The sequence below is a fragment of the Leptonychotes weddellii genome, chromosome 10 (assembly GCF_054177405.1).
Source record: "Leptonychotes weddellii isolate Sample4059 chromosome 10, ASM5417740v2, whole genome shotgun sequence".
In the NCBI taxonomy this organism is placed as follows: Eukaryota; Metazoa; Chordata; class Mammalia; order Carnivora; family Phocidae; genus Leptonychotes; species Leptonychotes weddellii.
Window position 1 is genome coordinate 14,933,037 of NC_138378.1, and position 27,037 is coordinate 14,960,073.

The window sequence follows — 27,037 nt, forward strand, 5'->3', positions numbered from 1 at the left end:
CAGCTCCGGGGTCGGGACCGCAGCCTGCGGGCCCTCGGGGGACCAGCACACAGGGCGGCGGGCGGGGCGGCCACTGACCTGTCGACTCCGTGCAACGGTTACTTTTTAAGACGCCAAAATGGCGGAATTATTTTTATTCTTTCTCTTTATGGCAAAATAATAACCCCATTTCCCGTTATAAAAAATCGGAAATCAATGGTAGGAAAAAGAAAGTTTGCCAAATGACCCATTTCCTAAGAAACCCCAAAGCCCGCCCTCTACACCTTCCGTGGTATTAATGAAAACTCTTAATTGACTGCATTTCGCTAATATCGGAGCCGACGCCTCCCCCGCTCGCGGGCCCCAGCCCCGCAGCCGCCGGCCCCCGCCCCGCAGCGCTCCACCCGGACCCCTTCCGCTCCGCTCCCCCGCTCTCCTCCCCAGCCCGCGCCCCCCGCCGGCGGCGTTCGCCACAAGCCGCGCGCCGGGGCCGCGCACCGGGCACTGGCGGCAGGGCAGGCGGCAGGGCGGGCGGCGCCCCGCACCCCGGGGCCGAGCCCCCGCCGCGGGCTCCCTACCTGCGAGGCCCGCCCGTGGCCGCCCGGCGCCGAGCTGCCATCCGAGCCCCGCGCCGCGCGCGCCTGCGCGCACAGGGGGCGGGCCCGCCTCCCTGCAGGACGCGGGGTGCGGAGCGCGCGCCGAGCGGGATCAGGGGGCGCGGGTCCGGCCGCGTGGGCCTGGTGGCCTCTCCCCCCAGCCCGCGACCCGACGGCTGCGCGGGCGAGGCGGGTTGAGATTCATCCTGCCCCTCGCCCCCCCCACCTCCGCGTCACGGCCAGCAGCGCGCAGCGGGGCCCGCCGAGCCAGGGAGCGAGCCTGCCGGGCCCCAGCTGGGTGGTCAGTGACAAAAGACGGGGTTGTGCTCCCGCACGAACCCCGGCTGGGTCGCTGCGGTGTCCAACGCCTTCCCACCGTGCCTGCCCCCACGCCCTGGAGGAGGGGAGCCAAGGAGCGTCCGAAAACGGCCTCCGAAGGGTGAAGGGCCGCGCGACCAGAGGAGAGGAGGCCCAGGGTGGCGTGGGTTCTGATTCCGACCCTGCCAGGCATAAAGGGCAGCATTAGCCGCGCCTGCGTTTAGATGGCCCTATTGCCATGGCTGCTGGTGTGACCTGGAAGACATCACCTTATCCTCCTGGTACTCCATTTCTCCATTTGTAAAGACTCACTTTCTTGGCATATGGTTCCCGTTGTGGTGTTACCTTGAGCAAGTCACTGCTTCTCTGTGCTTCAGTATCCTTGATCTAACTAGTCACATCTCTGTTGTTGGTTCTTACAGCACAAAATACCTCTATTTACACATATCACAGCTGTAGTTTCACATAGATTTGTGTAATTGGAGAGGTTAAGAGACTGCAAGCTCCGAGAGAGACAGTTTTTGTATCCTTAGCTCTCAGCTGGACACTGAGTGTGGGTGCTCAATAAATATTTGCTAATATACTGCATGCGGATAAAAACAGGGCAACTCTTGATACAGTCTAGAGCCCGGGGCCCCTCTCCCACACGAAAAGATTTAACCTAATCCCTTATTTTACAGAAAAGGACACTGAAGTCCATTTGGCCTAAGGTCATGGCCACAGGTCAGACCTCCAGGCTCCTGACTTCCAGTCCAGATGAGAGAAGGTTCCTAATTAATTGTAGGCAAATTCCCCAAATTGTGACCATCGGGTTTAAATTTATGCAGACTTTATTCTGGTTGCCACGCCGACGCATTACATGTGTTCTTCTTTGCTGCAATGTCAATTTTTAATCACATCTCATATTACTGGGAACAGAACTGCATCAGTTGAGGACGCTGGTTGCCATAACAATGGAGGTCTCTTTATGCACACCGATACGCACACAACCATCCGCTTTTTCTCTCATCTCTACCCAGACTGCTTGTTCTAGATTTTCCAAAAGGTTTATTTTAGGTATTCGGATTACAAGAAAGTGATGAAACTACACAAACACATGACTTCTCAATTACAAATGCGTCTTGCAGACAGTGATTCAGACAGACGAGTGGAATCTGAGCTAGCAGGATGTAGGAACCAACATGAGTTGCTGAGACATTATTGTTCTGCCCATTAACAGTCTTAACAGGTGGTTCTGATACTTTCGGTGGTCTTGCTTGCCTGAGCACCTTCAGGGATGGAGAGCTCCTCAAGTTGATGTGATTTGGGGAAGGTTGTTTCTCACACAGCCAGTGTTTCTTCTGCTTCTCCAGAATGCCCTCAGGAGCAAGGGAGCAAGTCTAGTCCTTCCCTCAAGTGACAGACCCCTCTTTTACAAGTCTGTAGCCCCCAGTGTCTTCTCCAAGTTAACCTTCTACCCAAGAGTGGACCCAAATTTGTTTGAAATGTTAATAGAAACATTGGGAAAACTGTTGTAAGCAGCCCACACCTGTTTCTACAGAATTTAATTCACCATTGAGGCAGTCTATGTATTTTAGGAAAATCATCAAAATGTGCCCTTTATAGTTCAGTGTGAAAATACTTCTGGTTCCAACATGACAGACTTCACTAATAGGGAAAGAGCCCTTTCTAGCATAAACACCCCAGAATCCTGGGTAAAGTATTACAAGAAAAAAGCAAGCAAAGGAGGAAGAAGAGTAAATTCATGGCTGAAAGGGTAACCAGCAGGAGTCAGAAACAAAAGAGGGAAACAGAGCAACGGGGTTGGGGTGGGGTAAGGGTGGCCTGATGTCTCTCTTGTCCTGGAGGTGGTTATTGATGAGTGACAGGGACCAGCTGCTAGGGATTTGGGTTTCATCACACACTTAATGGCAGGAGATGGGATCTTAAGTCCATGTGATACTGGGAGTATGAACTTAAACCAGTGTAAAGACTGGATACCTCGCATACCTAGACTATGTATTTGTGGGTCCATAGTGGGAAAGGCAAGGGAGACCCAACTTTCCAAATATGATCAACTTCAGGTCCTGCTCTCCCCCAGGCCATGGGTTTATGTTACCCAGAACATTAGACACTGACATTTTATTTGGCTTTGGGAATGGAAGCTTATGTTTGTAACCACTAGAACTTGTTTCGGTGAGGGCCAGAGCCTCAGCTATTTCCCTTACCCCCACCCTGCTAAATATCTGAACCTTGTTCTTTTTTTTTTTTTTTAAAGATTTTATTTATTTATTCATGAGAGACAGAGAGAGAGAGGCAGAGGGAGAAGTAGGCTCCCAAGGAGCAGGGAGCCCGATGTGGGACTCGATCCCAGGACCCTGGGATCATGACCTGAGCCGAAGGCAGACGCTTAACCATCTGAGCCACCCAGGTGCCCCTGAACCTTGTTCTTAACATACTGATAGAATTCTTGTCTTAGGACACTGAGGTACCCAACAAAAAAGAATCAATCAAGGCATATTCATTTTCTATTGTGGAACAAATTAGTGGCTTAAAAAAAGCATAAATTTATTACCTTGTCGTTCTAGAGGTCAGAAGCCCAAACTGGGTCTCAAGGCGTTTTATTTCCCAGTACCAAGGACTTTCTTCCCAAAGAATTAGCCTGTCAGTGGGGACAAATACCACTTAGGAAAGGTGGTTCAAGAACCTTAAGTCTCTGGACAAGACATTATGTTGCTTTGCTCTGGCTCATGTGCTCCAGGCCATCTTCTGATTTCATTTTTCAGATACCTTCCTGTTCTAGTGCTCTTGGGCTGCTAAGACAGAACATCGTAGACTGGACTAGGTGGCTTCCGACAACAGAAACTTAGTTCTCACAGTTCTGGAGGCTGGAAAATCCACGATCGAGGTGCTGCAGATTTCACGTCTAGTGAAGTCTTCCTGGCTTCACAAATAGCCGCCTCCTTGCTGTGTCCTCACATGGCAGAAGGTGCAAGGAACTTTCTGGAGTCTTTTATAAGAGTGCTAACTAATTCCATTCATGAGGGCTCCACCTTCATGACCTAATTACCTCCCAGAATCCCCACCTCCAAATACCATCACATTAGGGATTAGGCTTCAGCATGAATTTTGGGGACATATAAACATTCAGTCCATAGCACTTCATATCCCATAATCAGCTATTTGGAATGGGGTTGCTAGGGATTTACCTTCCAATCTCCCTTCTTCTTCCACTCAAGGAACACATTGGCTTTCTGGTACAAGCCAGGTACTTGGACATTGTTAGCCAGATATGGGGGTGGCAGAGTGGGTGGGTATCTCCCTCAGAAAAGCTTATCTACTGAGAGGCAAGAATTAACTCAAGAAACTCTTCCTGGCTTTGGATAGCAAATGAAAAAAGCCAACTTCATCAAGTAAGTGTAATGTTTTATACTTTATTCAAATAGGAAATATCTACTTGTTATCTGTTAGGGTCATGACAGGAAACATGGCACACACTCCAACTGAGTAAATTTGAAGAGAATTTAATAAAGGGTCTGTTTTTAAAGGTCTGGACAGGCTGTTGGAAAATCACAATTGTTAGCTAAAGATCAATGGGACTAGGAAAAGGGGACAGTGGTTACCAGGACTTGAACAAGAGGGCTGTGTATAGAAGACACTATGCCCTTCCGATGAGGGCCACCTCCAGCCTGAACTCTACAGGGAGGGAGCTGTTGGAAGTACTCCAATCTCAATCTTTCCCATATCCTATTGCTGCTTCCTAATGGCTGAACCTGATCAGAAATCAGAGGGCAAAGGAATATGTGGATGCAGCCAATGGAGGTTAGCTTCCTGGGGCTCAGAATAGGCAGAGGATTGAGGGGTGATGGTGTGGAGGGCCAAATGTCAAGTATCTGTTTAGGCAAAATGAAATAACTGCCTGTTTTTCCTTTTCATACATCTGCAGGTTGGTGGATTTAGGCTGGTCTGTTTCAAGCTGTAGGTGGCAGAGGCTAACAGACAGCTTGGCCCCACCTGTCTCATCTTCTACCAGCAGGCCCACAAAGGGATATTATTCTCATGGTGATGACTGAGATGCCAAAGACCAAGCCCATTTGTGCAAGTGCTTCTTAAGCCTTTAGTCATGCTGTATGTTTCCTATAGCTGCAGTAACTAATTACCATAAATTTGGTGGCTTAAAATAAAAATGTACTACCTCACAGTTGTAGAGATCAGAAGTCCAAATGAGTGAGGGCATGTTTAGCCTGGAGAGGACCTTCACAAGGTCAAGCTGTGGGTAGGGCTGTGCTCCATCCAGAGGTTGTGGAGAATTTGGTTTTCTTGCCTAGTGGTCCCTTCCATTTTCAAGGCTGGTAGTGTAGCATCTTCCAGTCTCTAATTTTGCTTGCTTTCACATCAACTTTTCCTTATCTTTTTACCTTCCAACCTCCCTATTGTAATTACACTGAGCCCACTTGGATAATCCAGGATAATCTTCCCATTCCCAGACCTTAATTTAGTCACATTTACAAAGTTCCTTTTACCACGTAAGTAACATACTGACAGGTTAGAGGGTTAGAAGGTAGGCATCTTTGGGGAAGGGGAGGGTAATATCTAGCCTACTAAACATGCTGTGCCTGCCAAAATTCCACTGGCCCATATCAAGGGACAGGAGGTACTCTGCTCATGAAGGGGGGATATACAGAAATATATGTAGATCTGTAAGAGAATCTGGCAAGGCCTTTAGTACACGTTTATTGAATGTTTTGGACCATTATGACTCAGGGTATTACACTGACCAGCTTATTACAATCACAGCCACAGCTATCCAAGCTGGAGTTCCTACTGGGTCTGCAGGGGAATGTCATATACAGCAAAGGTGGACAAAAGCTATAACTTAAGATCTTATTTGCTCATTCCAATTATAATGCTGTTGTGTACTCATTCTACAATCACACTGAAATTTACGCTCTGAATTTCCTTCTCCCTCTATTCCTGTTACCCAGAGCAAGAGGACACATTATTTGCTTTAAACTCTCTGAAGGAACAGAAGAGATTCTGTAGGGGTATTAAAGTTTCCTCACTCCTTTGCCAGAACTGACCCAGAATTCAGCTGAGCATCTATTAGGGCAGGTTGTCCACATACTACTTGCTCTGCTCTGAGCAGTCTTTTTTTTTTAAATGATTTTTAAAAGATTGTATTCATTTACTTGAGAGAGGGAGCGTGTGCTTGCACAAGCCAGGGGGGAGGGGCAGAGGCAGAAGCAGACTCCCTGCTTGGCAAGGAGCCCAAAGCCTGGCTCGATCCCAGGACCCCGGGATCATGACCCAAGCCAAAAGCAGACACTTAACCGACTGAGCCACCCAGGCGCCCCTGCTCCGAGCAGGTTAAAGCAAATCTGGAGTGCTGTCTCTTACTAGCAGGCGGTACTCTGTAAGAGGGACCCTGACCACCCAGAATACAGGGAGACAACGGAGATGGTTAGGGGCTTTAAAACTGCTGTGCTGAGACAGCTGAGGGGATGTTTAGCCTACAGGAGAGGACCTTCACAAGAGCAGAAGGAGTCTGATCTGGGGGGCCTGAGAAAGATCCAACTAGAAGCGATGAACACCCAAGGGCCCAGACTGTGCTTGCTAAATACCATTTCCAAATAAAGATAACCCGGGCTCATTGGAGAAATGGGTGCTTCCAGGTCTGGGACTAGAAAGTTGAGCCTGGAAATCTTACCATACTAGAAAGCAAGGAAACTGGTAAGATTATTAGGGCTGCTTCAATGAACTCAGGAGGCAACCTGAGTTGACTTCCCCTGACTAAAGATAGAATAAGGCAACACCAGTAAGGAGAACTGCCACGGACTGAAAAGTGTTTAAAATCATGGGTTCATGGTTTAATGGACTTAGGCAAAGATCATCAATGCCTGCCAATGACAAAAAGATACCCAAGTAGTTTTGGGAAGGAAACCCAACCCTTCCCCTGAATCTGATAAAGCCTCTAGAATAATGGGTCTTAAACTTGAGCACACACCAGAATCACTTGGAAGGCTCATTATAACAACACCTATGGCTGGGCTCTACTTTGTTTCTGATTCAGTGATCTAGGGTGGGGCTTGAAGAAACTGCGTTTTAAATCCCCAGAGGATGCTGCCGATGTTACTGGTCCACGAACACTTTGAGAACCATTGTTCTTAGGTCTAGAAGATGCTAGATGATACCACGAGAATGCAATCAGCAATATCAAGACTGAAAAACTACTCAACAGTGACCTTCAACAAATATACTGCAAAGAACAAGAAATTGAGAAGACTTAAGATGTCTTTTAGAGGTATATAGTGAACTACTTTCAGCTGGAATGTCTGGGATTTCCTTCAAAATTATCTGGAGAGGAAGCAGACAGACCTATATTATTAAAGCTGAGTAAGTATCCAGGAGGTTCATCACACTATTCTCTAGCTGGTGTCTGCAATCTTCTAAAATCAAAGGAACAGCAATATATTTAAATAGCACACTCAAGGCTGTTTACGAATAGCTAAAAGTAGTAGTGGTCACTTACTCTTAATACTTGGGGCACCATATTCAGCAACTCTGCTTGGCCTAGCTTTTCCTCAATTGGCTAGAAAAGTTTGAGGGTTTGACTACTTATAGAATGTTTTAATAAGAGCAGCTGATCTTTAAGGAGTGACTCTGCCAAGTGCTTTGATAACAGCATTTACCCCCACAACAATACTAGAGGGCACTGTTTTCTATGTGAGGACGCGGCTTATTTCTATTTCATCTTTTCATCTCTCATCTATTTCAAGTGCCCCCTGCTCCCTCTTTGGCCCTGGGCTAGAAGCACTCTCTTGCTTTCAGTATATGGAGTACTAGTTGATGCCAACAAAGCTCGCCCTTCAGCAGCTTTTTTTTTTTTTTTAAGATTTTATTTGCGGGGCGCCTGGGTGGCTCAGTCGTTGGGCGTCTGCCTTCGGCTCAGGTCATGATCCCAGGGTCCTGGGATCGAGCCCCTCATCGGGCTCCCTGCTCCACGGGAAGCCCACTTCTCCCACTCCCACTCCCCTTGCTTGTGTTCCCTCTCTCACTGTGTCTCTCTCTGTCAAATAAATAAATATTAAAAAAAAAAAAAGATTTTATTTGCGAGAGAGAATGAGAGCGCATGAGAGGGGTGAGGGGCAGAGGGAGAAGCAGACTCCCTGCTGAGCAGGGAGCCCCATGGGACTCCAGGATCATGACCTGAGCCGCAGGCAGTTGCTTAACCAACTGAGCCACCCAGGCGCCCCCTTCAGCAGCTCTTAAATTTGAAAATGATCGGCTCCCTCCCTAAAAACAAAAACTCCTTCTTTGAACCTTATTTATAAGACTGTCTACTCACAGAAGTACTGACTTACAGGTAATTATAAAATGACTAGATAAGATGCATTGAGGACAGTCTCATTGTTGTGGTATTCCTGCTAAAAATGCAATCATGAGGAGCAATCAGACAAACCCAAATTGAGGGAAATTCTACAAAGTTAACTGTCCTCTACTCTTCAAAAATGACAAGGTCAAGAGGACTGGTCCAGGTTAGAAGAGACCAAAGAGCCAGGACGACAAAATGTGGCAAATGATCCTGGCTAAGGTAAAGGATATTAGCAGACAACTAATGAAACAGAGCTATGGACCATGGAGTAGGAACTACTTCATTGATGCTATTTTTTTGTAGGCACTGTAGTTACATAAGGAGTGTCCCATTACTAGAAAATAGTTTTCCGGGATAAAACAGCAAGATATCTCTACTTTCCTATGATTCAGGAAAAAAAAATATGTAAATGAAACAAAGTATAATTAGTGAATGTGAAAAGGGTATACAGTTTTTTGTACAGGTTTTTCCTATTTATCAAAATAATTACTTGAAAGTATATGCATTCTGTACTTTCTGGGCCTTCCTTAACCTAATTTCTTGAGTGCTTTTCACTAGGAATTATCTGACATACACATTGCTTTTTTTTAATGCTTTTGGGCTGTTAGGAACTGAACTAGGATTGAAATCCTGCCTATGCTTATAAATCTTCATAATTCTAGGACTTCCTTAGAAATATTGAAAATAGGTATAGGAGCGCCTGGGTGGCTCAGTCATTAAGCATCTGCCTTTGGCTCAGGTGATGATCCCAGGGTCCTGGGATCGAGCCCCACATCGGGCTCCCTGCTCCGCGGGAAGCCTGCTTCTCCCTCTCCCACTCCCCCTGCTTGTGTTCCCTGTCAAATAAAAATCTTTAAAAAGAAAAAAAAAAAAAACCTTTAAAGGAAATAGGTATAAATAGATAGATGTTAATAGTAAATATTTAATTATGAATAGTTTCCTAGTGTTTGAGCTGCAATACTGTTATTTGCCTTTGTAAAATTCAAATTAACTATGATGAAACTACCTAGGGAATATCAATTTTTCTAGATTTGCATCTCCAGAAGGAGGAGCAAAAAACTAGCGATCTTGGCTTCCTCCAAGGGGTCAAAGGTGGAATTTGCTCTATTAACCCTTTTGTATTTATCTTCCGACTTTTGAACTAACCACGATTCCTTCCTGTTAAAGTATAAAAAGTTAATTACTGGGGCGCCTGGATGGCTCAGTTGGTTAAGTGGCTGACTCTTGATTTCAGCTCAGGTCACAATCTCAGGCTCCCGGGATAGAGCCCCAAGGGACAGAGCCCCAAGTCGGGCTCTGCGCTCAGTGGGGAATCTGGGGATTTTCTCTCTCCCACTTGCGTGCTCTCTCTACAATAAATAAATCAATCTTAAAAAAAAAAGTTAATCATTTTGCTGTAACACAGCCAAAAAAATCTAAACAAGCTATTGAGGACCTAGAAGATTACACAATCCCATCAACTCATCCTTTTAGCAAATAGAGCAAACATACGTAGATCCATCTTATTCAAGAAGTGGTATCACTCAAAGAAGTTTGAACTTTAACGTGTAAATTGATAAGGAGGTACTAAACTATATAAAAACTCTCTATCTTCTCATTGTTTGATTTTGAATATTAAAAGTAGTACTTTTCATTCCTGTCAATTAAGCCAAGGGATTAATTACTTGAAAAAAACAATGTTGGTAATGAAAAAGTATACAGGAGTGTACTAGTCAGCCGTTTAAAATACCAGATCTCTAGGTTTTAAGTAAAAACAAGCGGCAGAACACCACTCATGGTAAGAACAGCCTGTTGTAAGGAATAGGTTTTAGGACCAAAGCCTAGGCAGAGACAGATACTATAAACAGCAGCTACCTTACAGGGGGCTCAAAGGAAAGATACTTTATGTTCCCAAGTACATATTACTTTTGCAATTAAGTCAAAACTTAAGAACAAAACATTCAACTGCCATAAGACTGAAATTCGATAAAGTCAGAAAACGCTTTCTAAAAACAAGGTAAATAACAAAAATGTGAAGTTTCCTAAATGTAAACTGCCAAAGTTTAGAGTGCTCCAAGTCTTAAATTAAGGAAATTAGGTTAAGGACTTTGGAAAAGGTGATTAAAGCTTCTGAGTTTTCCTGAGAAATAATTATGGAAAATGTTCAAATTGCTACAAGGTAACAGGTAAGAAAATTTAATGTGAAAATAAAGCAGGACAACACAAAAGTTTAGTATGCTTAATTCTTCACAGTAGCAAATAGTATTTATTATGGCACTATTCTAAGTACCTTCCACTTATTAACCTTTATTTTTTATTATTACTATTATTTTAAAATATTTTATTTATTTATTTGACAGAGAGAGACCACACAAGCAGGGAGAGTAGCAGGCAGAGGGAGAAGTGGACTCCCCGCTGAAGAGAGAACCTGATGTGGGGCTCGATCCTAGGACTCTGGGATCACAACCTGAGCCGAAGGTAGCCGCTTAACCAAGTTGCCCAAGCATCCCTAACCTTTATTTTTATTTTGTTATGTTAGTCACCATACATCATTAGTTTTTGAGGTAGTGTTCCATGATTCATTGTGTGTAACACCCAGTATCTAACCTTTATTTAAAAAAAAAAAAACTTAAGTAATCTCTATCCCCGATCTCTAGGGGCTCAAACCTACAACCTTGAGATCAAGAGTCACATGCTCCAAGCCAGCCACCCACCCTAGATGCTAACCTATCTGCACAACTCATGGCTTATTCTTATCATTTCATGGATAACATTCAAGCACAACTGTTAAAGACTTGCTCAAGATAAACCATCCACTGTGTTGATCCTAAATGCAGGTCTCTGAGGAACTGAAAACAAGACCTTTTTCTCAAGTCAGGAATGGCCTGCCAGTGGCAACTCTAGTTCAAAATAACCATTTGCCAAATATTTGGCACTAAGTGGGAATACAAATAAATTCAAAACGACCCTTTCCCTCAGTAAGCATTTTATTGAGGAAATAAAGCATAAAGGGAGTTAACAAAGTGGAGGAAAAAAAGATACCAAAATGAAGGTATAACAACACAGGACTGGACCAGTAAACCACAGGAACTGGGAAGACTCAAGCTGGCCTTAAAGGCACTACGGCATGTCAATCAACATTTTCCGGTCAAAGAAAGGGGAATCATGATGTTGCTCATTTGTTTTTGCTCTTTCAGTTTAATATTCTATCTGGGCACAGATGTACACATGGCACGATGTAGATGCTCAGATCCTACTTGTAAGTTAGCAAGGAACTAAACATTTCAGTCAACTCTGTTCTCAAGTAGGCCAGAGTTCTAGGGCTTTAGCATATTCAGGTATGGACTAGGACTGGACTTTCACTAAGCTGGTCTTTGCCATTACCAGAAAACTTACGGGTGTAGGCATTTACCTTACAATTACCCACTTTGGGGGCAGCTAACAACGTAGACAAAACCTGCCTATGACCATGTGATGTTTTACTAACACAAGAAAGCCCCGTTGAAGGATGACTTTACAAAGTCAAATTTCACTGTGATATTCCCCCCTCCTTCCTTTTTAAAAGGCTATGGTTTTAAAAGCTTTTTTTTCTTCCCTGAAAACAAGAGAACTTTGGTCAAAGCCAATTCTTAAACCAAATTCTGAAAGCCAGCTGGAGACACGCCTCTTCATGTAAGAGTTGTAATTTGTTTTTTCAAGTAGGCAAAATAATGAACTATGACACCAGTGTCTTCTCTCAAATTCTGGAGTTTATACAGGAAAAAAACCCATTTCTTATGAATATCTAAATTTTAGGAAGTATGAAAGTAAAGAAAATAAGGTCATGGAAGAAGCATCAACCTTTTAGGGCACTACATTCCTAAGAGTAGGCTCTAAGATTTTATAACAGGAAGCCCAGGAACTTCTCAAAAACAAGTCTTTCTACTCAATATCAAGTACTCCCAGCTACTCTGTGATTTTGACACCTAAAATCTTTGACTCAGTTTTTTTCAAGCAGCCTCATTTTATCAGATATGCCTTCTGGATTATTTGAACCTACAAACCAACTCTAGTAGATTATGATGCTTTCTAGTCACACCTGTGGCATGATGACACTGTTATCACCATGCCCTACTATATAGTACAACCCAGCCCTTGATACCTTAGTGACAGCTCCTAGAAGAAAGCGGAGTCAAATAACCTACATCCTAGTTTCAAACCAAGGTTAATGAGTGCTTTTAAATGAAGTTAAAGTACTTGAACAAAAAGATATAATTCATTTCTCAAACTGCAATTTCAACTAATTAGGTCTACACATATATGGACTAACTGGTTACCCAGTACCTCCTACAAATTTGCAGTATACTTTGGCTTCCACAGAGTATTATTATACTTCATAATGAAGTACAGAAAATTTTGGGTTTACCCATGTAAATTCTTCTCAAGCCAACCACACGTTGTAAAGTTACAAGGATGATCTAACCAATTATTACATAACCTCATCAACTACAAGAAGGACTGATTGCTGGGTAGAATTTTACTTTAATCAGCAACTGATCTTACCAAGCAACCTATTAAGTGCCTGTTAAATGTAATGATCTTCCAGCAGAAAATGCAGTATTTGCTTTTCCACTTTGAACAATATGCTAAATTTCCAATCAAAGAAAGGCTACTTCCATTTTTATATAACATTAAAGACCACAGAACCATACTCTAACAAAACACCAATTACACTGACCACTCCCAGAAGGTGGAATCACTAGGCTAAACGGGATCCCAAGTGTTAAGAACTTCTTCAAGAGTTTGATCAAATTTAAGTTTGAAAAGTTTCATTATTTAAAATCTACTAACTTAGGCAAAATGATGTAATTGACTATAAAACACCTTTTATTTTTAACTTAACTCAAAGGGGCAGATAGACTTTGGCAAATTTGATTAACAGCACAAAATGTTATCCAAATGGAATAATTTATTGCTGGTCTGAGGCTTGCCTTCTTTTACACATGTAGAATTTACACTGTTTCCACAAAGAGCAAATTATCAATATTTAAAGGAATTTAATAGTGACCTATTCAATAAGGCAATCATCTTGGTAGCAAATTTTTATTGAAATCTTACATAACTCAAGCTTTATAAAAAGCCAACATAATTGAAAATCGGGATCTCCCTCTAAAGCCTTAGGTATTCAAAGCTCGAAACGGTTAATTTAAAAGCAAACAAAACAACAAAAATCCCTGCAGCAGATCCTGCTGAAATACTTAAAAAAAATCTAAATGAGCTTAATCTTTACAAAAGTTATTTTAGCTCAAAAGCTATAAAATCAAAGTTATCTTAATTCTACAAAGAAGGGAGAGGGTCTTCGACTTCATGCCATTTCTTTAGAACCTCATTTTTTCATCAAATTTGGCCACAAATCAAATTCCTGTGTGCCCCCATTTTCAGGAGATTCCTCTTGCAGAAGAGGCCAAGTACAAACATGGAAGAATAACTGCCTAAGCAAGTAGGAAAGTGTTCCATAATAGTGTGCAAAGAATATAGAGTTCTAGGTTAATCTCTGGAACTCGATCTGGACCGTGATCTGGACTTTGAACGAGATCTAGAGCGGGATCTTGAAGCTCTTTTTGGTGGAGGGGACACAGAACGTGCCTTTGAGGGTGGAGCAGGTAGGGGTGAATTTGAATGAGACTGGCTTCTTGATCTAGATTTTGACTTTATATCACCTTTTCCATTTTCTTTGGGGGAACGAGATCGAGAACGAGACCTGCTTCGAGATTTCTCATACTCCTTAGATCTGCTTCGAGAGCGCGAACGGGAGCCCCGATCAGACTTGGGCTTAGATTTGCTTTTTGATCTAGATTTCCTGCCTTTTGATCGAGAACGTGATCGACCTTTGCTCCGAGACCTGGATCTGGACAAGAAGAGTTGGATTTCTCTTTCAGTACCTTGCCAGAACATACAAGTACAGTAACAGAAAAAGTCAGAAGAAAATCCTAACAGCTTAATATTTACCGGGAGCGACTTTTTGAGATGCTTCGAGATCTACTGCGGCTGCTCCTGCGACTCCTACTTCGTGACCTTCTTCTAGACCGTGACCTATAACCAGAAGCATAATAAAAATCTTAATCTCAATACATCTCAACACAAACTTTTGTGTCGTTTACAAAAAATACACAAGCAAAATATAATTGTTTACTACCAATTAAATCCACCTGAAAGCATCCTGGAAAAGAACCCAATGATGCACGATAAAAAAGAAACCAAATACCGAACTAATTTCAATTAAGTCTCAATTCAAGTACTGCCATTTGAGTTTTCTTTGCTCTTGGCAAATACTGTTTCCTCTCCTCTCCCTATCTTTCAACAAATTACCTTGATCTGCTTCCAGAGTAAGATCGCCTATGGCTCGTTCGTGGTTTATCCTCAATGAGCCTAATATTTCTGCCATTTATTTCTGTACCATCCAGTTTATCCAAAGCACGCTTCATGTCAGAATAGGAACGGAACTCAATCACGCCTTCATTTGTGCGTTCTTTGTGAGCATCCGCATAGGTTACTTCACCTGCTTGTCTCATGAAATCCTAAAAGAGCAACAAGACTAGTCAAACCTAGAAAAGTAAAGAAAAAGATCTACATACTGTACTTGATTCTCAGAAATAAAGTGAAACAAAGGCCTAACCTTTAAACACTAGCCATATCATTTTTATCTCAAATTATAGCACGTACCTTTAAATCTTGCCAACTGCAACGACTAGAAAGGTTTTCTACAATAAGCCTGAATTCTGTACGAACAGGTGGTCCATATTTGTCTCTGCCAGAGGTTCTCCGACTGCTGTATCCACCTCCACCACCTTTATCACATGAAGAGCATAATTAGGTGCTTTGTAATGATAGGGATGCATGTTTTTTTGAAAGTTAGTACAAACATATCAACTTTTATTTACTGGAGTAGGACTTTGCTATTATATTGCTAAACCTTCGATACAGTTGTGATTTGCCATAAATTAAATTAAGGGCAAGTCAAATAGACTAAATCCAACTAAACTCCTCCTACAATCTGTTAGAGAGTGACTGCTCCTTTATTCAATTTACCTCGCTAAGTTTTATTTTACAGAACATTGTAAAATATAAAACTTAACTGATTACATGCATTTCTACATTTTACAAAAATGTTTACTAGTTACACTAAGTACTTACATCACAGTGTGAGGTTTTTGGTGGTGGTTTGGCCACAAAACACGCAAGGTAACAGTCACCTAGTTCAGATTAACCAGTTTTGTCTAACCCTTGGAATCCTCACCATCACCCTGCGTCTAATGGCAAAAGGCTGCTGTCGTCATGGCTTCCGGTAAGGTCAGCCAAAGGGTCATAGGGCAAGGGTCACACAATGTATGGAAAAGCCAAGGCCAATCAGGAAAGGCAGTCATCTTAGCCTCAGTGGACACAGCCTCAGCCCCATTGGTCACTTTCAAATTGAAACATCAAGGACTTGTTAAAAAGTTTGAATTCAACATGCAACAATTTCAACATCAAACATTTAACATAACCAAACCCCTCCCACCTCCTCCCAATAACATGCCCCAAACTAATTCGAATACAGCATAAAGCTTATTTAAGTCTACTTTGTGGTACCATACCACATTACTTCAAAATAGTATTTTCTTTGGCCCCCGCCAATTTTAATAACTCTAAGACCTAAACTTAAAACCCCTCCCTGACCCCACCCCACCCCCACCCGCCCTCACACTTCTACGCTAACACATTCACATTTCTAGCTAAAGCACTGTCAGGTAAGCAAGGGGGATACAACAAATACAGCCATCCCTCACTTCCTCCGTGGGCAGAGCCCACGACAGTGCTGACAGGGGCCCAAACCACCCCCCTCCCAACTTAGCAAAAACCAATAAATAGTAATAATAAAAAAACCCCAAACACCCCAACCCTGCTAGGCAAAACCCACAACCCAATCCCCGCGCTCCGGCGTCCCGCGGCTGCCCCGGGCAGGCGTGAAGGCAGCAAAGCCCGGGGACACTGGAATCAATGGACCCCTGCCACCGCGCCTGCCCGGGCTGGGAGGCCCCACCCCGCCCACCCTAAGCCTGCGCCCTCCCCCCAGGGTCCCAAGGACGCGGAGCGCGCGGGGGTGGGACTCACTGCGGCTTCCGTAGCTATAGCCGTCGCGATCGCGGCGCGGACCCCGTGCGTGCTCCACGATCACGCGCTCGCCGCAGAGCTCTTTGCCGTTCAGCTCGTAAACGGCGTCGTCGGCGTCGCGGGAGTCCTCGAACTCCACGAAGCCGTACCTGGGGGCGGCGCGAAGGCCGGGGACCGGGAGGCGTCGTTAGGCCGGGGACGCGCACGGGCACGCCCCCGCGGCCCCGCGCGCGCCCCCGCGGCCCCGCGCCGCCGCCATCTTGGAAGGCCTGCCACGCGGCGCCGCGGCCTTCGCCCTCTTCCGTCCGGCGGGCCCCGCCGCCGCCAGACTCGGGGCGTTGCGGGAGGACGCGGGCGACCAGGCCCGACTCACCCATTTTTGAGGTCTATTTCGAGGAGGCGGCCATAGCCACTGAAAAAGCGCTGGATGTCCTTCTCCCGGACGTTGTAACTAAGGCGTCCTATGTAGACGCGCGGCATGTCCGTGGCGGGCAGGGGCCCCGAAGGCTGGCTGTCGAACGGCGGACCGCAAGGCAAAAGCCGCGGTGCGGGTGCGGGGACGGCGAGAGCCCGAACACGCGCCTCACACCGCAGCGGCGGCCGAGTCCAGCCACACAATGGTGCGCGCGCGCCAGGGCTACGCTATAAGGGCGGGCGAGCTGGGGGCGGGGCCGGCGCGTGACGTCAGCGCGCAGCACGTACCCTCCCGCGCTGGATCCCTGGGCTCGGGGTGACTTGCAGGTCCACCGTACGCGAAGTTTCGGGGAGGTGAGGTTCTGCTCGCTCACACTGTTTTCAGCACCCATCTTTGCAAACGCAGTGTCCCCCCGTCGAGCCACACACTTGTCTTCTAATTTGTACTTTCTCAAAACTTCCTCTCGGTGATCTCTCCCAGTACAGGCGCTCGGGAGGCAGGCCAAGAGGATTCCCGTTTTTCATTGGTTCTCGAGGTTGTCATAATAGGCCTGCATGGTCTCTGATTGGCTCCTGAAAGCGAGGTGGCTCGTTTCCTCCGCTGATGGGTTCACGCTCAGCTTGGCGGGGAACTGGCACTCCCACACAGATGATTAGCTCATTTCACCGCATCCCGGGCTTGAGCTCGGGGTCGCGGTGACCCGGCCGGGATTGCGTTGCGAGCGCACACTCCTACTGTTCTCTATCCCTTGTGGTCTCACTCACGGCCATCATCAGCCTTGACCGCTTCGCGGCACGTCCCCCTCTCCCTCCGTGGGTCTTTCTGGAAGCACTGGCAGCCGGAGTCGCCTGTAGATTGCTGTGTACGTGGTAATTCCACGCTCGCTGTGGGTGCTCACAAAGGGAGCCTCTGGCCCAAGAAAGTCGAGCAAGACCTGACGGCCCTCCTGCAGAGGTGCGCTCTCTCCGGTGTCCCAGCGCCATCTCTTCCCCCAACGGGTTGGAAGTCACCTTTTCTATGAGGCAGAAATACACATTTTTTTAGTGAATCACTAGATACCTTTTAAAGCTGGAGAACTGCATGAAAACCCCGAGGAAGTAAGTTTAAGTGGAGAGAGAAGGCCCTGGTGTACTCTGAAACTTGACTACAGGAAAGGAGACTGGGAATGAGGGAGCAGAGAGGTGGGGAAAAACCGCGAGAGCGCTGGGTCACAGAAGCCAAGAGAGGAAACAGTATCAGTGAGATATCCCTGGCTGTTCAGGTATTCCCGAATATTCCAGCTCTTTTTGAGTGGTCCAACCTCAGTATTCTTCAGCTGGTTCAAAGAGGGCGATTTTGCCCTCCGGGGGACTTTTGGCAAAGTCTAGAGACAAGCTGGTTGTCGGGACAGGGGGAGAAGTGTTAATACTGGCATCTAGTGGTAAAGGCTGTACAGTCTGTGCCTAAAGTTAGATAAATACAATACAAGGTAGATCTTTAAAAATTCTTGGCATATACGAATTAGGGAAAAGAATTCAACGGTGAGACATTTTTACACATCAAATTGTCGATATTTAAAAAATTGTTACAATTCATTATGGGCAAGAGGTGAATCAAGAAATGCACTGATACAGTGTTGGTTGGACTGAACATTCCTTTTGGGAAGGTAATGGGGTAGTACTTATTAAAGAATGTGTACGGGGAATGGGGTGTTGCCTCCTCTCTTTGCAGTTCATGTGCCCAAAGAGAAAGATGCAGCTGACGCCATCCTCTGCTTACTCTCACCTCTTTCCCCAGAGCCCAGTGGTTACCCCCCTCTGTTTTTTTTTTTTTTTAAGTAATCTCTATACCCAGTGTGGGGCTCAAACTCACCACCCTGAGATCAAGAGTCACACACTCCACTGACTGAGCCAGCCAGGTGCCCCACAATGGCTACTCTTAACAAAAAACCCCTAAGGCACTAGCTACAGAAGAGGACATGGTCTCAAATATCATGACTAAAGGGAGTGTTGGGTCATCAGCATTCTGTGGAGTCTTGATGATCTAACTCACCTCTGTTGATATTTTGGAAGAACAACTCAAAGGAGAAATCATAGATGTACAGTATAGGAGTTCATTTCTTTAGATACCTACAATTGTGGCAAATAAAGATCATTCTATTGCTGATTCTAAAATTGTGGAGAAAACTGCAGAAATCTGTCATTGAGAGAGAGAGTTAATAACTTTGAATCCATAATTTCCCATAAATTGGACAGTTTAGAGCACACATTGCGGTTTTCAATCCCAAATACCATGTGATTTGAAGTGGGTGTAAACTGGATTCTGGTAGGTTTTGCTGTATGATGTCTGAAAATGTTAGCATTTCAGAAGCTGTCACCCTGAGTGGATTTGGGGTGAACATGGCAACTCAAGTATGTTTACCTGGAGTGAAGCAAATGTAGCAGGGCTCACTGCAGGAATGGAATTCAGAAATGGAAATTGTCAGGGACATTGTTTGAAAGAGATGGGAAGCAGATGATTGAAAGAACCTCAGAAGGGATGAGATTAAAGGTACTTTCCAACTGCAGTATTGGGTTAAATGTTGCCAAGTGAATCCAAACCCTTTTTGAAAAACATCTGTACAGGATTCATCTAGACAGGGTTTCTCAACCTAAGCACTACTGACATTTGGAGCCAGGTAATTCTCTGTTGTGAGGGGCTGTCCCGTGCACTGTAGGATGTTCAGCAGCATCCCTGGCTGGCATCTACCTGCTAGATGCCTGTAGCTCTTCGCCTTCTCCAGCTGTGATGACCAAAAATTTCTTGAGTGAGAGGGATTAGAAGTACAAACTTTTAGTCATGAAATAAGTCATGGAGATGAAAAGTATAGCATAGGGAATGTAGTCAGTAGTATTGTAATAAACTGACGTGGTGACAGATGGTGACCACACATAAGGTGATGAGCACTGAGTAATGTACAGAGTTGTCAAATCATTATGTTGCACTCCTGAAACTAATATAACATTGTATGCCAGCTATACTTCAATAAAAAAAATTGGGGGTAAACACAAGTGTCTTGACATGTTGACAAATGTCTGCTGAGACACAGAATTGCCCCCTAAGGCATTGCTTGTGACAGTGAGGGAATGTGTGGCACTGAGAATGGGCTTCCGTTGCGTTCTAAAGTGTTCAAGGATTAACCAGAATTTTCAACAGAAGTGGCAGGATGACAAGGTTTCACCACTCAAGGCAATGGGATATACTGAACTGTTTATTTATTTATTAAGATTTTATCTATTTATTTGACAGAGAGAGACAGCGAGAGAGGGAACACAAGCAGGGGGAGAGGGAGAGGGAGAAGCAGGCTTCTTGCTGAGCAGGGAGCCCGATGCGGGGCTCCATCCCAGGACCCTGAGATCATGACCTGAGCCGAAGGCAAACACTTAACGACTATATAGGTGCCCCTATACTGACCTATTTAAATATCTGGTATTATCGGGGCGCCTGGGTGGCTCAGATGGTTGAGCGTCTGCCTTCAGCTCAGGTCATAATCCCAGGGTCCTGGGATCGAGCCCCACATCGGGCTCCTGGCTCAGCCGGGAGTCTGCCTCTCCCTCTCCCTCTGCCTCTCCCACTGCTCATGTTCTCTCTCTCTGTATCTCTGTGTCTCAAATGAATAAATAAAATCTTTAAAAAAAAAATATCTGGTATTATCTGAGCAATATGACAAGGAAATGTAATGATCCAAGTATGATTAACTGTGAATGTGCAATTTTTTTTTTTCTTTCTGAGTACATGAATTTGGGCCCACAGCATCCAAGCACATGCCCGGTAAAATGCATTAAGAACCTATAAACAAATAAAATCTATTAGTGTCAAGTGGAAAAAAAATGCACACAGTGGGCCAGAGATAGAAACCTGTGAATTAGTCACAAACTGGATGGAAACCCCAAAAGAGTAAATTTAGATGGAGAGCAGAAGAAAATTCAGAACTACACTCTGGGGAACTGTACTAATTCCTACATATAATCCGTATGGCTGCTGCAACAAATTACCACCAACTCACTGGTTTAAAGCAACACAAACTTATTAGCTTACAGCTCAGGAGGTCAGGAGTCCAGAATGGTTCACTGGGTTAAAACTGGTGTCAGCAGGGCTCCATTCCTTCTGGAGGCTCCAGGAGGGGGGAATCTGTTCCCTTGCATTTTCTAGCTTCTAGAGACATCTGCATTCTTTGGCTTGTGGCCCGTTCCTCCATCTCTGAAGCCATGAATTTTGGTTGAGACCTTCTTGCACCCAGTTACTCTGACCCTGACCCCTGCTTCCACGGTCAAATCTCCTGATGCTGAGTTTCCTGCCTTCCTCTTATGAGACCCCCACCCCCTGCCCCCCATGATTACGTTGGGCCCACCTGGATAATCCAGGATACACTCTCCATCTCAACATCCTTGACCTAATCACTTCTTTTTTTTTTTTTTTTTAAGATTTTATTTATCCATTTGTTAGAGAGGAGAGAGAGAGTGAGCGCACACAAGCAGGGGGAGCGGCAGGCAGAGGGAGAAGCAGGCTCCCCGCTGAGCAAGGAGCCTGAGGGACTCAATCCCAGGACCCTGGGATTGCGACCTGAGCCGAAGGCAGACACTTAACCGACTGAGCCACTCACTTCTGCAGAGTCCCTTTTGCCGGGTAAGGTAACATTTTATAATCCGGGGAGGAGGACGTGGACATCTTTGGTGGGGGGCCTATTCTGTCTCTCAGGGCAACTCTGAAACTTCAGTACAGGACAAGAGACTTGGAAGAGAGGTAGGGAAAGAAACCAGAGTACAGTGTCACAGAAGCCGAGAGCAAAGGGATTCAAGGAGGCTGGCCCATTGACAAGCAGAAAGTTCACGAGGCTTTGACCCAGCCACCTTACTCCTAGAAATCTTCTTGATAAGAGGATTAATTTGTAAAACCTTAGGCCCTAAGATTATATTCTAGCAATGGAATATTCTGTAACCACTAAAAAAAAAAATGTTAGATTTATTCTTTTTTTTTTTTTTTTAACATTTTTAAATTTACTTGACAGAGAGAAAGACAGCCAGAGAGGGAACACAAGCAGGGGGAGTGGGAGAGGGAGAAGCAGGCTTCCCGTCGAGCAGGGAGCCTGACGCGGGGCTCGATCCCAGGACCCTGGGATCATGACCTGAGCCAAAGGCAGATGTTTAATGACTGAGCCACCCAGGCGCCCCTAGATTTATTCATTTAACAAATATTTATTGTGTGCCTACTATGTAGCATCCACTGCTCTTGACATTGGCAGTATAACAGGGAAGCTATGTGCCAGGGTTTGGAAACCACCACCTGAGGCCCAATCTGGCCCGCCACGCATTTTGTAAGTCAAGTTCTGTTGGAACACAGCCACTCTCACTCCCTCATGTGTAGTCTGTGTCCGCTCCGGAGCGGACAAGAGCAGTACCGAGCAGCGGCCACAGACACTGTCTGCCCACAGAGTCTCAGATATTTACAAGCTGGTTCTTCTCAGAAAGTCTGCCCGCCCCAATCCATGCTACGGACTTAAAAAGATGCCTATGGTATGTTGTTAAGTGAGAAAGGCCAGTGTTAATAATAGGCACGATTGCATTTTTATAAACAGCAATAGCCGCCCCAAACCCTCAAGCCCCGACGTTTCATATGAGTAGATATGTGTATGTTGTGTTGGGTTTGTGGTTATCTTTGAGCATCCAGGAGGGCGGGTCCTGCGTAATCATGGCCCCACTAACTTTTTTCCAGCAGTCTTACTCCTCCTCCTATTTCCTTCTCACTGTGCCTTGAATGTGCCAAGCACAGGGCCTTTGCACTGAATGGCTCCGTCTCTGGAGCTCTCTTTTCTTATGGTTTGTTTTCTCATCTCTGGTTTCTCTTCAAAGTCACTTTATCATTCCTCTAACCACTTATTTTATTTTATTCTTTTATATTTTTAACCCAGATTTATTGAGATATTATTAACATACAATATGTGTAGTTCAAGGTAGCACACGTGATGATTCAACACACAATTCAACAGTTGCAAGATGGTCACTATAATAAGGTTAGTTAACACCTCCAGCCCCTCCTGTTATTACCATAGTTGTGTGTGGGGTGATAACACTTAAGATCTACTCTCAACATTTTTCCAGTTGTTGATATAGTTGTTAATTGTTAATCTTAGTCACCATGCTGTACATTAGATTCCCAGAACTTATTCATCTTATAGCTGGGCGTTTGTACCCCTTGACCAGCATCTCCCCATTTTCCCACCCCCCAGCCCCTGGCAACCATTGTTCTACTCATTCTACAAGTTCAGCTTTTTCAGATTCCGTATATAAGGGAGAACACGTGGCATTTGTCTTTCTGTGCCTGACTTATTTCACCTAGCACACAATGCCCTCAAGATCCATCCATGTTGTCACAAAAGGCAGGATTTTCTCCTTTTTTTATGCCTGAATAATATATATATTATTAATATATATATTAATATTAATTATATTATATATATATATACACACACATATGCCACATTTTCTTTATTCATTCTTCTGTCAATGGACACTTCAGTTATTTCCATATTTTGGCTATTGTGAATAATGCTGAAATGACTATGGGAGTGCTGATATCTTTTTGAAATAGTACTTTCATTTCCTTTGAGTATACACCCAGAAGTGGGATTGCTGGATTATATGGTAGTTCTATTTTTAATTTTTTGAGGAACCTCCACACTGTTTTCCACAACGGCTGCAGCAACTTGCATTCCCAGCCACAGTGCGCAGGGTCCCCTTTTGTCCACGGCCTCGCCAACGCTTGTTGTCTCTTGTCTCTTTGATAGCAGCCATCCTGACAGGTGTGAGGAGACATCTCACTGTAGCCCACATTTTAAAATAGCACCCCTCTCTGCACTCTACATCTTCTTACCCTGTTCCATTTTTCTTTACAGAACTTTCACCACTTGACATACATTTATTTACTGTCCATGCCCACCCCCACTAGAATGTAAGCTTCCACCCCCAGCACTGAGGAAAGTGCCAGGCGCGCGGTGAGCGCTCGGTGAGAACACCGCTCTGGCAATATTGTTCAGAGCTCACGAAGCGAGGCTCTCCGTTCAGCAGATACCGTTGCTGAAGAGCTCATCAGGGCATGCTGGTGGGATGGACTCTTCCTTCTGGTTCAAACCCACTCGCTCATGCTTCCGGGACCCTCAGACCCTCTGCAGGGATGCTCACTCCAGAGCCCACGTTTCTTTCACCAAAACTCATCCAGACAGAGGATTCTGGTGTGGCCAGACAGCCACAGATATTCTCATACATTGTCAGTGGGAATGTCACTTGGTGCAGTCACTTTGGAAACTGGGTGGTAATGTCTACTGAACTGTCTACTAAGGCTGAAAGCGCTAGCTAGCATCTACCCCTGTGACCTAGCAATTCCATAAAATAAATGTGTATACACGCTCTCCATAAGGGACATACTAGAAACTCATAGCAGTATTATATGTAGGAGCCCTCAGCATAGCAGCCCTTTACTAGTAGCCTGCGTATGAGCCCTCAGATGCACATAACAAGAGAATGGACAAATCAGTTGTGGTTTATTCACACCACACACTACTACATGGCAATGAGATTGAAAGACGACACACAGCAAAATCCGCAGATCTCATACCATACATAACCATCTAAGCAAGGCACAAAGAAATCCATACCATCTGATTCCCTGTATGTAGAAAAACAAGCGAAACTAATCTATGGAGTTAGAGGTCAGGATGGGGGGTGGTGACTAGGTGGGGGGCTTCTGGAATTCTGGTCATATTTTATTTCTTGTTACACAGGTGTGCCCTGTTGGCGAGAACTCATTGAGCTGTACACTTATGATTTGTGTACCTTGCTATATGTATGTTGTACTTCAATGGAAAATTTTTTTCAAAAAAGGATTATCACTCTCAAAAATTTTTATAATTTACTTGTCCTGGAGCCCTGTGGATTGTGCTGGGGACTAAAGCTCCTGAGGATTTGATTCATAATCTTTGCTCATGAATGTCATTTTGTCTGAATCAGTTAACTATTTATTTTGGTTTTTGTGAGTGAATTGCTCCTTGACTGGGAAGATGGGGCTCTGTTGCCATCTGGTGGCCACTGGTATGATTACAAGGGTAGACAAATTCCACCAGATGCCTCATCCAGGTCTCAATGAAGCTGAGAGAGAGGGAGGTCTTTGAAGGTCCCTGAATCTAAATCTTCTGATTGTCAAGACCTTATTCACCCAGAGGTTTTCTGGCCCTTACTGGAACATCTCCTGTGATGGAGCATTCACTGCCTAACCAGACAGCCGAGTCCCTTATTAGACATCTCTCATTTTGAGTAAATTCTTTACAGAAAGTAAAAAATCGCTGTCTTGAATTGTCTAGCCACTGGTCCTGGTTGTGTCCCTGAGGCTGTTCAAATAATCACATCTGTTTCCCACACCTACGTCTTCCAGATGTTTGGGGGCAGCCCTCAGACCCTCTGTTCACGTCCTCCCTTTTGGCTGAATACCGAGTCCCCCAATCTCTCGTGGGGCCTGCTTTCAAGTCTGTTTGTCACCCTGGCTGCTGACCAGTCTGTACTCAGACTCCTCTGTGGCCCTCTCCAGGTGTGGCCCTCAGAGCCAACCTTGCCCCCCCATATGTCTTTCCGCCTGACCCTGTGGGAGAGTGCCCCTGACCACTGTTGGTTTAACGCTGCCAGACTCAATTAGGGTTTTACTCAAACTCTTAAAATTTTTAATATGCCTTCCTTCATTTTTAAAACTTTTAAAAAATAATGTAAGTATAATTAACATACAATGTTGTATTAGTTTCTGCATTCATTCATCTTTTAACAAGGATTAAAAGCGTATCTCCGGAGCCAGATTGCTTGGGTTCTGTTTCCGGTGCCATCATCTGCTAGCCGTGTGACCTTGGACACATTTCTTAATCTCTTTGTGCCTCGGTTTCCTTGTTTGTAAAATGGAAAAAGTGATAGTACCTGTCTCAGAGAGTGAGCATTTTATTTATTTTTAAAGATTTTATTTATTTGAGAGAGAGCGTGTGCGCACATGAGCAGGGGGAGCGGCAGAGGGAGAGGGAGAAGCAGACTTCCCGCTGAGCAGGGAGCCCGATGTGGGGCTCGATCCCAGGACCCTGAGATCATGACCTGAGCTGAAATCAAGAGTTGGATGCTTAACTGACTGAGCCACCCAGGCGCCCCAAGAGTGAGCGTTTAAAAAAGTTATTTTATTGTAAAGCTTTTAGAATAGTGCTCAGCACTTACTAGGTGTAGAGGGTGCTGTTAGGCGACAGGCTTGAGCAATGGAATGTAGAGCAAGACAAAAGGGCCCACAGTGCCCCCCAGAGCTGAATCCAGACAGGCCTATCTATTGACCCACCTCAAAGTATCCACAGGCCCTAACTGACCAATGGGCTACTTACAACCAGGGATGGTTACCAAAAAAGGGAAGATTCCATACATTCCCATACCTCCTCACCTTCCCCCACCCACGGCCTCTGTGCAGACAGTCTCGCCTCTGCTGTCCTGCCCCCCCCGCAGTGTGTTCAATAAACATCCATCTCCTTTTTTCTGCCACGGGTGACTTTCACTGCCCACGCCCCACATTTGGGGGCCCCCATCTGATCGGGAGAGACACCCTAGTAGGCATTAAATAAGTGTTGGCTATTACTGTTTAATAAATGCAGAGTTCATCCACGCCATTTTTTCCCCTCAGTGTACCCACTGAGGAGATCATTTTTATGGAATTGTTACAAGCTAAGAACTCTTAGTTCTCCATCTTTTATGACAGGTTGATTCTAGAAGTAACCTCTGACCCCATTCCAGCTGTCTTCACTGATGGAGGATTCTGGGGGAATGGTCATGGGGGAGAGGCGAGCTGGAGCAGAGTGAGCTGTAAAGTTGGGGCTCAGCCTGGGTCTGGGATAGTTTCACTCTGTGGTCAAGAAGACAGGCTCAAATCCCCTCCCACCAGGAACCTTTGTTGAGCTTCTGGCTCTTGCTAATCCCTGGCCAGTTGGGGTTCTGACTACCTAAACTCTATGAACACCTCAGTCTCCACCTCTAAAAAATGGGGATGATCCTGGCTCCCAGGGCTGAGGTAGAGATCAGGTGAGATGGCGTGATGAGCTCTTGAGGCTTACCTGGGTTTGGATTCCTCTGGAAGCAGATCCTAAGACAAGATGAAAGCGCACGTAGTTTATTTGGGAGGTGATCCCAGGAAATCTCCCTGTCCCCTGGGAGAGGAAGACATAGCTGGGAAGGGAAGAAAGCCAGGAAA

At 45.1% G+C, this 27,037-nt stretch overlaps 2 protein-coding genes and 1 long non-coding RNA gene across 11 annotated transcripts in view; 1 reads left to right on the forward strand and 2 right to left on the reverse strand.

Moving 5' to 3' along the window:
* L3MBTL1 (L3MBTL histone methyl-lysine binding protein 1) overlaps positions 1-7,755 on the reverse strand; it is a 40,433-nt gene extending 32,678 nt beyond the window's left edge. For all 9 annotated transcript variants that reach the window (XR_014149076.1, XR_014149077.1, XM_081832758.1 and 6 more), the window contains exon 1: positions 558-7,755. Coding sequence is in view for 1 of the 9 variants with exons in the window: in XM_081832753.1 (XP_081688879.1) it covers positions 558-598 (41 nt within the window). In the remaining 8 variants the exon portion in view is untranslated. The remainder of the gene's footprint in view (positions 1-557) is intronic.
* A 3,437-nt stretch (positions 7,756-11,192) lies between these two features.
* Positions 11,193-16,980, reverse strand: SRSF6 (serine and arginine rich splicing factor 6). The gene is made up of 6 exons (XM_081832761.1): positions 16,727-16,980; positions 16,354-16,502; positions 14,926-15,050; positions 14,572-14,780; positions 14,212-14,295; positions 11,193-14,110 (listed from the first exon to the last, which is right to left on the reverse strand). The coding sequence occupies exons 1-6, from the start codon at positions 16,831-16,833 to the stop codon at positions 13,750-13,752; spliced, it is 1,035 nt and encodes a 344-aa protein (XP_081688887.1). The 5' UTR covers positions 16,834-16,980; the 3' UTR covers positions 11,193-13,749.
* Positions 16,981-17,064: 84 nt separating this feature from the next.
* LOC145723794 (uncharacterized) overlaps positions 17,065-27,037 on the forward strand; it is a 67,945-nt gene continuing 57,972 nt past the window's right edge. The window contains exons 1-2 of the long non-coding RNA XR_014149078.1: positions 17,065-17,121; positions 21,211-21,412. This is a non-coding gene — a long non-coding RNA (uncharacterized LOC145723794). The remainder of the gene's footprint in view (positions 17,122-21,210; positions 21,413-27,037) is intronic.

What these genes read in the sequence shown, in the direction of transcription:
- SRSF6 (XM_081832761.1), bottom strand. Translation starts at nt 16,833, where the DNA reads ATGCCGCGCGTCTACATAGGACGCCTTAGTTACAACGTCCGGGAGAAG. An exon ending in GCAGTTGGCAAGATTTAAAG is followed by an intron (nt 14,781 to 14,925) that starts GTACGTGCTATA and finishes TTGCTCTTTTAG; the next exon opens with GATTTCATGAGACAAGCAGG. An exon ending in TACTCTGGAAGCAGATCAAG is followed by an intron (nt 14,296 to 14,571) that starts GTAATTTGTTGA and finishes TTCTGGTTATAG; the next exon opens with GTCACGGTCTAGAAGAAGGT.